This window comes from Arachis ipaensis, chromosome B10 (assembly GCF_000816755.2).
Source record: "Arachis ipaensis cultivar K30076 chromosome B10, Araip1.1, whole genome shotgun sequence".
NCBI classification, from domain to species: domain Eukaryota; kingdom Viridiplantae; phylum Streptophyta; class Magnoliopsida; order Fabales; family Fabaceae; genus Arachis; species Arachis ipaensis.
In genome coordinates this window covers 6,794,297-6,805,602 of record NC_029794.2, presented here as the reverse complement: position 1 = coordinate 6,805,602, position 11,306 = coordinate 6,794,297, and the positions used below count along the sequence as shown (strand labels likewise).

General features: G+C 36.3%; 1 protein-coding gene and 1 long non-coding RNA gene across 10 annotated transcripts in view; both read right to left on the bottom strand.

The window, feature by feature from the left end:
* LOC110268283 overlaps window positions 1–11,306 on the bottom strand; it is a 19,398-nt gene that overhangs the window by 3,693 nt on the left and 4,399 nt on the right. Inside the window, exon 2 of the long non-coding RNA XR_002356456.1 lies at window positions 2,387–2,389. This is a non-coding gene — a long non-coding RNA (uncharacterized LOC110268283). The remainder of the gene's footprint in view (window positions 1–2,386; window positions 2,390–11,306) is intronic.
* On the bottom strand, window positions 3,617–7,900 carry LOC107623890. Of its 9 annotated transcripts, none has more exons than XM_021114228.1 (9): window positions 7,608–7,896; window positions 7,421–7,485; window positions 7,259–7,320; window positions 6,180–7,148; window positions 6,007–6,082; window positions 5,824–5,913; window positions 5,493–5,716; window positions 5,261–5,403; window positions 3,617–3,879 (listed from the first exon to the last, which is right to left on the bottom strand). In XM_021114228.1, the coding sequence occupies exons 1-9, from the start codon at window positions 7,759–7,761 to the stop codon at window positions 3,761–3,763; spliced, it is 1,902 nt and encodes a 633-aa protein (XP_020969887.1). In that variant the 5' UTR covers window positions 7,762–7,896; the 3' UTR covers window positions 3,617–3,760. The 9 variants fall into 9 exon arrangements, 8 of the variants coding, with proteins under 8 accessions (XP_020969887.1, XP_020969889.1, XP_020969886.1 ...); XM_021114230.1 differs by having other exon boundaries at window positions 5,261–5,391; XM_021114227.1 differs by lacking the exons at window positions 5,261–5,403; window positions 5,493–5,716; window positions 5,824–5,913; window positions 6,007–6,082 and adding exons at window positions 4,115–4,338; window positions 4,446–4,535; window positions 4,629–4,704; window positions 4,802–5,218 and having other exon boundaries at window positions 3,617–4,025; window positions 6,597–7,148; window positions 7,608–7,894.

Sequence of the window (11,306 nt, the reverse complement as noted above, 5' to 3'; positions counted from 1 at the left end):
TTATGATTAGAAATAACAATATTTTATATTTATGTAAATTATTATTATTATAAATATTTATTTCTAATAATTTTTATTTATTTAAACTAATATTTAGGGAATAAAAGTGTTTTTGTTGAACCAGTCAAACAGGAATTTGATGGTTCGTAAGTTGGATCCGCCGCTGACGTGGAATCCGATGGTCGAAAACTACTTACGCTCAACGGGATTCTACCACATTTCTGGGATTGAGTTGATAAGAGGATTTTATCCCTTATTAATTGCTTTGGTGGAAAGGTGGAGGCTAGAAACTCATTCGTTGGTATTACTGGTGGGTGAGGTTACTGTGACACTGGCCTACCCATTGATGGAGAGCCTGTGAGCGGATGGACAGATAGTAATAGCGACTTCCTACAGAGTCAGAGCATTGCGATATTCGGTCGCGAACCGGCTGTCAGTAGTTCTTCGAAATATTATATAAAGTTGGGTTGGGTTCGGACTATTAGAGACGTAGAGTCATTGGACACCGAAGAATCTATCAAGAGATATGTCAGTTGCCAGATTTTTTGTTTGTTGGGTTCGACCCTATTCACGGATAAGTCGACCGCATATGCCCACACGAAGTATTTACCATTGCTTCGCGATTTCGAGCGGATCCATACTTATAGTTCGAGATCAGCATGTCTTATGCATCTTTACAGAGAACTATGTCGTGCATCACGTGCCAATCGAGTTGCTGGTTTGCACAGCAAGCAATAACATGTCGACATGGTAGTCGTTCCACCTGAAAGTGCCCACAGTCACACGTCCGCCGCGCAAGATCAACTACCAACACTTTTTCATTAGGCATTTCACGCACCTCAAATACCTCGTTTCGTCTATTAAACTGGTGCACAATTATATTCCCAGCACGTTGCATGTTTGCTTCTATCCGCTATTGTGCAAATATAGACTAAGTAAATCCAGCACGCTTGCGTTCGTGAGTCTCAGCACTCTTCTGCGTAAAAAGTTCGTTTAACTGATAATACGTTGCTCGAACGAGCACCAACACAGGGAGGTTTCGGGCACCCTTCAAAACTGAATTAATGCACTCCACAAGGTTCGTCGTTATATGGCCCCATCGATGACCCTCATCAAATGTCAATACCCAGTGTCTAAGTCCAATGGCATCACACCACCAAACATATGCCTCGCCTCGCTCTTCCAACCTCTTGTAGTTGATGTTGTACTCCTCCACCGTCCTTGAATACCCTATGTTGACAACAAGTTTTTGCAAGTGTGGGACTTTGAATGCCCTTAAGAAGTTGCTACTAATGTGCCTTATACAAAACATCAATCATGTTCTCGGAGGTTGCCAATCACCACCGGAACGATTTACTGCTGTCCAGATTGACTAATGTCAGTCTGAGATCATACCCACACCATCTTTTCTAATAACATGCATTCGTAGATTCCTTAGAAAGAAGTGCCACGCATCAGCTGTCTCGCCCTCCATCAGGGCAAATGCGATAGGCATAATGTTCTGGTTTCCCATCTTGTGCAATAGCAACCAGAAGTGTACTTTTGTATTTTTCGTACAGGTGTGTGTCGTCAATTTAAACTAGAGGCTTGCAATGCTTGAACGCCTTAATGCATGGATTGAAACTCCAAAATACGCGGTGAAGTATTCTGACACCATTCGCCTCCTCACTCCCGTTGTACAGGGATCGTGTTTCTATTTGGACAATTGAGTCAGGCATCTTCTGAGTTATGACCGAGAGCCACCATAACAAAGCTTGGTAAGAATCCTCCCAACCACCGAAAACTTTGGCTATGGACTTCTACTTTGCCAACCAAACCTTTCGATAACTAATGGTGTAATTGAACCTTGACTGGACTTCTGCAATTATAGATTTGACCTTGATGGACGGGTCACTCTCAACCAATGGCCTTATAGCCTCAGCAACTGTGTCCGAGTCTAACTTGAAATGATCCTGTGAAATCATTTCCATGGTGCACGTGTGACTACCGTTGTATCTCCGTATCTCCCAACAACCTTTTTTTCGTATCAAGCTAGCTCGGATAAGCCAGTTGCACCCACTCCCATACGTCTTGCATTTTGCATAGAACGTCAGTGGTTCGAACTCATAAACATTGTAGTCGACTCCTCTAGAGATAGTGTAACTTCTGATTGCTGCAACGACAGACTTTCTAGAACTATACTCCATTCTTGAACTCTCCGTTCTCAGGGTCAGCAACACCTATAAAAAGCAGAAATCATCATTCATTGATCCATCCGAAATATAAATTTACAAAAACGTATTATTCACTCATCACGTACCTATGTTTGCATATTCCGGGAATTCCGGTGTATTCATGGCGTCAAGATCCAAATTACGCATAAAAGGTGGGACGTTCATTGGTTGACTGACTGCTGGGTGAACCACTACATTTTCCGCTGCTGCTTCGACTCCCACATTACTATCCTCGTCTTCATCACCAGCTTTATAAGTGGCTTCGAAGTCCTCTTCGCTGTCACTGTTCATTCCTTCGTACACTGCAGCTCTATCATCCTCTATATCTAAATTATTTTGAATCTCATATGCCTTTACGTTTTCAAACTCAACATACAGCTCAATCTGTGGCTGTCGCATTTGAGTCTGTCGGTGAATTTGGAACATATTCTGCATACTCTCTTCGTCAACGATCGGCATGATATCAAACTGTATTAGACCACCAAAAATTATAACCGGATTCCGGTACAATATACTGCTCACTCTCCTCAATATACTGTTCTCCATACTTTGACAGAGACCATTCTGAAGCTCGATGCACGTCATGGTGCATAGAACCACAAACAAAAACGGATTCTGAAACACAAATCTCACTCCCTCATGAGTATTTCGTATAATCTCACCGTTGCGATACACTATCACGTTTGTGGTACCCTCTATTATACTAGTAACACACTCAAAGAACACTCTTCCTCACAATGAAAAAGGTACCGGACTTTGCCTTATATAGACGAAGCACCCCTCTCCCCCGTGTTGCATCACCAACCAACCAGCCTTCGACACATATAACACCCCCCCCTCCCATGCTGACTCAGCGCCCCCTATGTGTTGCAGTCTCGTGCAACTAGACTTCGCCATGTGGCATTCACGCACATCCATGTGCTGACTCAACACTCCCCCCATGTGTTGCAATCTCGTGCAACCAGACTTCGCTACGTGTTATTCACGCCCACCCATGTGCTGACGCAGCACGCCCCCATGTGTTGCGTCTGCATGCAACACGTCCCCCTGCGTGTTGAAAGTGCACTTTGACACCCACTAATATGCAAATACACACACTGCATCCATTTCCAACTAAAACACCAAATTTAAACCCATAATCAAATTATTTTGCCTGAATGTGGTCTGTTGATTTACTTAACACGAAACACAAATCAAATGGTATTACGTAAAGGAAAAGTCTAGAGAGCCAACTTTATTGAATTCTGGCCAGCATGTAACCAGCAAAGAAAAGTGAACCATTGGATGAAATCTCATACTAATCTCACACCATTAAAATCATCATTGATGGCTATTTGATGGTTACAAGTCACAAAAGTTGCTGCCCCCTAGCACTCCTCTTACGTAAATCATTGTAACTTTGGTACTGCAAAGAATCCTGTTATTAAACAAATCAATCATGATACAACAAAAACACACATTCACCCTTTTCTTCAATATTACACCAAAGCCACTAAAAATTCAATGATGATATTGAACAAATCTCTCTAATGCCCCATAGGAGCCCCCTATGTAGCATTCCTGATGGTACAGCTCCTTGGTACATGGAGACTATGAAACTTTGGTTCCTTTGGAACAGTTAAAGTCCTCCTTCCTCGTGAACAAGGTTTCGAATTGGAAGCAGCACCACCGTTACTTGTAGGTGGAGAAGCATCATTTTGACGTGGCTTTGCTGCGTCCTTTGGCTTTGCAATCTTTGAAGGCTTTTCAAGAATAACACTTAGTTTACAAGGCGTTCCAAGGACAACCTTTCCTTTCTTCCTAGACAAAGCACTGCAATAAGGCACTTATATCGATCAATTCTCAAAAAACATAATAAAACATACATAGATACACTATGAATATGATAACTGCTTACTTACCTTGGAGGCTTAACAGCTTTAAGCTGCATCAGTTGGGATGTTGCTAACTTGTATCCATGTCCAGGTGTATTTTCCGGATCAATTTGTTTCTTAATTTTAGGACCAGGACTTTGTGTTGCTGCAATCGGATGTTTTCTCATTAGGTTGCCTCCTTTGGTGGTGGTTTCTTTCAATTGTGAGGGAACCTTTTTATCCAAATTAGCTTCTTTAAGAATTCCTCTTTCCTGCAGCATAGGAAAAAAAATAAAAAAAGAACACACAAGTCATACATAATTTATTGATATGCGCTTCTCTGTTAACTAATATACCAACTCGAGCATAGACTACTTACATCAGTTCTCAGCTTAAAAGGCTTAGGATTTGTAGGCTTTAGTTTTCTGTATTTAACAACTTGAGAACTAGTAGTGATCGATGAATGCTTCTGTTTCAAAGTCATATCCATGGAGACAAGAGAGATCAATAAATGAAGGGGAAAATATTAAAAACATGAAAGAAATTATAAACTAGACCATACCTTGTCTGTGTTCCTTGAATCCTCAGTCTTGCTGCCAAGATTGACCTTATTGGGATCATTATTTGTAGTCATTATTCTGCAGTCACCAAATAGTTCATTGATCAAATGAAGCTGATACACAAGAGGCATATAGCAGACTGTTTTGCCTTTTGAGAGAGAATCAAATTCCATACCTGTTCTCATCAGGGGCTGAAGCATTTTCCTTGTCATCGTATTCAGTCAAACCAGCCTGGTTTTCTTTGTCATCAAAGTTAACAGATTTCTCTTTATCCTTTCTCTTTATGGCTTCAGGGTTTTCACCCTTCTCTGGAACTGGTTTACTTTTCACCCCTCTCTGTTTTCTCTCTTCAGTGGTCTTCTTTTCTTCTTCTGTGGAATTTGACAGTGTGGTGGTAACAGAAGCTTCTGATGAACTCTCTACTCTTGTTGGTTTGCTACCACCAGAAATTCCTGATTCAGTGCATCTTTCCAGTGAACTACCCCTTGATTTTTCATCTATCTCCATGTCACTTGAGTCAATTTCATTTTCTTCATGGGGCAGATTAACCTGGCATTTCTCCATGCCTTTTACTCTCTTCTCCTTCCTACATCTCACAGTGTTAGTCTCCGGTTCGAATTGGAAGCAGCACCACCGTTACTTGTAGGTGGAGAAGCATCATTTTGACGTGGCTTTGCTGCGTCCTTTGGCTTTGCAATCTTTGAAGGCTTTTCAAGAATAACACTTAGTTTACAAGGCGTTCCAAGGACAACCTTTCCTTTCTTCCTAGACAAAGCACTGCAATAAGGCACTTATATCGATCAATTCTCAAAAAACATAATAAAACATACATAGATACACTATGAATATGATAACTGCTTACTTACCTTGGAGGCTTAACAGCTTTAAGCTGCATCAGTTGGGATGTTGCTAACTTGTATCCATGTCCAGGTGTATTTTCCGGATCAATTTGTTTCTTAATTTTAGGACCAGGACTTTGTGTTGCTGCAATCGGATGTTTTCTCATTAGGTTGCCTCCTTTGGTGGTGGTTTCTTTCAATTGTGAGGGAACCTTTTTATCCAAATTAGCTTCTTTAAGAATTCCTCTTTCCTGCAGCATAGGAAAAAAAATAAAAAAAGAACACACAAGTCATACATAATTTATTGATATGCGCTTCTCTGTTAACTAATATACCAACTCGAGCATAGACTACTTACATCAGTTCTCAGCTTAAAAGGCTTAGGATTTGTAGGCTTTAGTTTTCTGTATTTAACAACTTGAGAACTAGTAGTGATCGATGAATGCTTCTGTTTCAAAGTCATATCCATGGAGACAAGAGAGATCAATAAATGAAGGGGAAAATATTAAAAACATGAAAGAAATTATAAACTAGACCATACCTTGTCTGTGTTCCTTGAATCCTCAGTCTTGCTGCCAAGATTGACCTTATTGGGATCATTATTTGTAGTCATTATTCTGCAGTCACCAAATAGTTCATTGATCAAATGAAGCTGATACACAAGAGGCATATAGCAGACTGTTTTGCCTTTTGAGAGAGAATCAAATTCCATACCTGTTCTCATCAGGGGCTGAAGCATTTTCCTTGTCATCGTATTCAGTCAAACCAGCCTGGTTTTCTTTGTCATCAAAGTTAACAGATTTCTCTTTATCCTTTCTCTTTATGGCTTCAGGGTTTTCACCCTTCTCTGGAACTGGTTTACTTTTCACCCCTCTCTGTTTTCTCTCTTCAGTGGTCTTCTTTTCTTCTTCTGTGGAATTTGACAGTGTGGTGGTAACAGAAGCTTCTGATGAACTCTCTACTCTTGTTGGTTTGCTACCACCAGAAATTCCTGATTCAGTGCATCTTTCCAGTGAACTACCCCTTGATTTTTCATCTATCTCCATGTCACTTGAGTCAATTTCATTTTCTTCATGGGGCAGATTAACCTGGCATTTCTCCATGCCTTTTACTCTCTTCTCCTTCCTACATCTCACAGTGTTAGTCTCCGGACCCTTGCAGTTATTAGAATACAATAAATCAAACACACGGCTTTTGACCTCGCGTCCCCTTAGTTTCTTTCTTGAGGCAGAAATGTGCAATGAGTTGTTACATTCTTCTCCATTCTTCTTCCCCCCATTGAGTTCAAGCTTCTTCATTGCCGAACACAACACTCTCATCGGTGTTTTCAGTTCCACAGAACTCTTGATCTTCACTGTCCTCTTTGGTGAGTGAAACACCAGAGCCTTGCCTACCATTCTGCTTTTAGGCACAGCAACACTCAAGGCTTTCTTGCTCTGAACAGTTCTGAATGGTTCGACAATGGAGACTTTCTTCTTTTGATTCCTTGGAGTAGTCAAAGCCTTAGCCACAGAAGGTGATTGTTTCACTTTGGCATTTGGTGTAGCAGAAGCAGAAACCTTTGCAAGAGGCTTATTAACTTTGGCCTTATTTTCAGCCATCTTGTGTGACAATGAGGAAATCAAGGCCATTCTTGACACCCTCGGCTTTGCTGGAGCTGTAAGCGGACACTTCAAATTTTCACTGCCAGACACAATTGAGAAATTGCTTCACTTCAAAGCAACAAATAAAGCACAGAAAATAACCCCAAAATAATAAGAAAAGTGTTCAACATAATGTTTTCTGTGAGCTACCTTGCTTCTCTTCTGTTTAATGCTTTTCTAAGCTTGACATTGGGACTTCTAGCTGCCATAACCTGATCAAAACCCAACAATCATTTAACCTAACTATTTATATTCATTAGTCATTGATTATTATAACCAAGTTAAACAAACTAGAGTGAAACTAGAACAAACCCTAAGAACAAAATCCTTGTAAATTGCCTCAGAATCCAACTCTTCTTCGTGCTTTTGGTCACATCCTGAGTTCCAATTCAAGAAAATTACAACAAATTTTAGTTAATTAGTTTAAGGAAGCTAAAGAGTGAGATCTGAAGAGTTTCTAATTCAAAACTTAGAAAACCTCAAGAGAGTGTAGTATTACCAAAACGCATGCAGAACCAGTGGCGGTCCTCGTCGGGGAGGCGAGGATCGGGTGCGGTGAGGTCAACGAATTTTGGCGCTTGAATCTTCTCATAGAAGTCTTCATCAATGGTTTCATCTTCTTCAATCACCGGCAAACACCGAATTTCCGCCATACTAATAAAAATAATCTTTCAATTCACTTCAATTCTTCCTCTTCTTCAAGAGAGAGAGAGCGAGCGTGTAATGTGGAGACAGGAACACAGTAGCGATTAAGGTTTGTAGTAAAAAGTGAGGGGGTTCAAAGGACACATTTTTAAATTCGTTAGTTCTATCAAAATAGCCGTTAGGATTCCGACAGCCTGGTTGGCTGGTAAGAATAAACGGTATGTAATGGGTATGGGGTCTTCTCGGAATTACATCTTTTTTTTGGTTTACTGAATGGGCTCGGTTCCTGAATGACCCAAATCATGTGGCCCAATCATATCATAGCCCATAATAATGATTTTATCATGGCCCAAGATCATGAATAATGAGAGATTTTTGTAAAAAAAAAAACCCAAGTATAAATAACTAAAATAACCAATCAAATTGGGTTGGTCCAATAGTTAGCTCACTAATTCGTTTAAACAAATGTGGGGGTTCAAATCTCGCCTTGTGCATGCAGCATCTCATTGGCCAGTGGCAAACTCTTAACTGAAGCTTAGTACCGCAGTAGATTAGTCCTTAACCTGTTAGGTTGGAGGATACCGAGAGGGCTATTCAAGGTTTGGTTAATCCAAAAACCAAACCTGTTTTTGGGTTAACCAAAAATATAATTTAGTTAATTAACTAAATTGGTTTTATGTGATAAAACTGGTTATTAAGTAGTTAGAAAATTCAAAAATTGGGTTTTAACTGGTTATAAAAATAAAAACCAATTTTAAAAAATAACCAGTTTAAAAAAACCGATTTTTACATAGAAAAATTGAATTAAAAAAAATAAAAAAAAATCGGTTTTTAATCGGTTAAAAATCGTTTTAAACCGGTTAGAAATTGGTTTTTACAAAAAAAATCGGTTAACCAATTTAAACACAAATTACATAAAATTTGGTTTTGGTTTTGATTAACCAGTTAAAAATCGGTTTTTAAAATTTGACTTTGGTTAATCACTTTTTAATAATATGGATATGATTTTAAAATTGTTTTATTAAATTGGTTAACTAAAATGTGATTATGATTTTAATTACAATTTAGTTATTTTATGAACACTCTTAGATACAGTGGCAAATCCAAAAAAAAAAAATTAAAATAACTGTTGTGATAAGAATGAGCAACGTGGATGCCCATTCCCATGCAAGACTCATATTTTCAAAGAGAGAATGAATATTAAATATGTGTTGAAAATCAAGATCCCATGCATGTATAAATAGGGGGTATGGTACGAGGCTTTACACACAACAAGAAATAAAAATACTCTCTCTTTTCTTTCTTACACAGAAGCAAGTAATAAGAAATCTATTCCCTCTTTATGCTACAATCAAATACTATTCTCCTTATATTTCTACTACAATTCTTTCTCCTATTTTATTTTATAAGTATTTTAAACTCTATTTTCTATTACTCTTTACATATAATATTAATAGCAATATTAACCATCTTTATTATATTGAGATAGTATCAAATGCAAATCTCTCTCTCTTTATTTTTAATACTTTTCCTTATCTTTGTATATATATACACAATACAACATATAATATTATTATATATATATAACAATTATTGAGCTAATTATATTAATAATAGAGTCTTCTATTTATACATCTTTATTTTATATATCTTTTATTTATTTTACAACAATAACCAAGCTGAAGCTTTAATTGAATGGTTTATCGTGATATTTCTTAATAAGCTGCATTTGAGTTCAGATTTTATTAGAGACAATTGATAAACTCTTAAATACAGTATGTGTTAGAGTTGTATGAAAAAAAAGGTAAAATAACCACCGCATGTTATTTATTTTTCATGCATTTTCCAATAAGATAAAATATGGAATAGATATTATCACTTTCCAATGAATAGTGTCGCTCTTTAATTACATATTATTCCTAAATTAGGAAATGGATATTAACACTAGTGCCACTTCTATCTTTAACATATTCATGAAAAAATACAACCAAAAAAGGCATGCATAGACTAATATTATATCAATAGGAGGAATAAAATTCTCACCTCCTTTATAAAAAAAAAATTCTCCCATAATAAAAGTTAATTAAAAAATTACACACAAAAGAAAGTGCTAATATCAAATTAAAAGTTGCAATATTTTTCTCCTTAAAAAAATTGAATTTAGTTAACATGTATTTTAAGAAGGTTTAATTACTCTGTTGGTCCCTATAGTTTCACCAAATTTTTAATTAGGTCCCTATACTTTTTTTCCATTCAATTGGGTCCCTACACTGCTTTTAATTTTGTAATTACGTCCTTTTCATGTTAAAAATGTTAAAATTAACATAATATTTTTACCAGAATGCATGCGGTCAATATCTCCGTATATCCCCGTCTCAATGTCATATCCCTGAAAACAAACACAGCCCAAAAGAACATGGACCATGGGTTAAATGATAAACTAGTCACTGATTTTATCCATCCATTTTTTTTTGGTGCAAATCATGAATGAATGAATTCTACGTAGTCCGCAGCAGTAGCACACAATCGAGATTTTCTTCTTTTCTTACATTTAAAGCTAACTGCTCTAAAACTGAATTAGGTTTTTAATTCTCAGCTACTTGCCTTCTTCCATTCACGTTCGATTTAATGCACTTTAATGGCTTAGTTGGCAGTTAGGACGTGTCTTCTTCTTGTTTTTTTGCAACCACACCTTTCAAGTTTGAAGGGAGTAATGCTACTATTTACTAATTACTATACTCTCATGTTGATAAACATGTTAATTTTGTAAGTGTAAAGAGTGTATAAAATTAGTCTCACATAAAAAATAAAAAAAATTAAAAAATTTAATAATTTAATATTTTAAAATTTTTAATTAAATGTATTATTTTCTATTTTCTAAAAATTACAATTTGAAAAGGTAAAATTTTAAAATACAAATGACAAAATAATTTTATAATAATTTAATTATTTTTATTATTTTATGTAAAGAGAATTTTGTTTATTAAGGTCTAAAAGATAATATTAAAATTAGTATTATCAAAAAATATTAAAACTTTAATATTATGAAAAAAATAAAAAAAATTATATAAAAACTAATTTGATTAATTTTTAAAATTTTAAGGATGAAAATGACTTACATCTAAATTTTCAGGAACTATTTTGATTATAAATAATTTTTTACATGTCAACCAATCATATTGTGACACGTGGCATTAACCTGCCATGCCACGTGTCACTTAACGTGACACGTCATCAGTTGTTATCATCTAATTAACGGAAGGACCAATTTGACTTACGTTTTATCTTTTCAACACTAATATGACTAAAAAAATCTTTTGAAGATTAATTTGAAAAATAAGTAATCTTTCAGGAACGAATTTAGCTATTAACTCATTTATTAACATGTTGTTGAACACAAATTACCCATCAAACCACATTAGTATTATATTTTCATGTTATTATACAATGTTTTCTTGAAATAAATAAAAGAATAAAGAATGAATAATAAAGATAAAATTAAAAAAAATGAAAAGAAAAATATGAAAAAATAGTTATAAGTATAAAAGATAAA

Excerpts from the sequence above, each read along its gene's own strand:
- LOC107623890 (XM_021114227.1), bottom strand. The coding sequence starts at position 7,761 with ATGGCGGAAATTCGGTGTTTGCCGGTGATTGAAGAAGATGAAACCATT. Across the intron at positions 7,321-7,420 it reads ACAAGGATTTTGTTCTTAGG|GTTATGGCAGCTAGAAGTCC; the intron begins GTTTGTTCTAGT and ends GGTTTTGATCAG. Across the intron at positions 4,705-4,801 it reads TCAGCCCCTGATGAGAACAG|AATAATGACTACAAATAATG; the intron begins GTATGGAATTTG and ends TGGTGACTGCAG.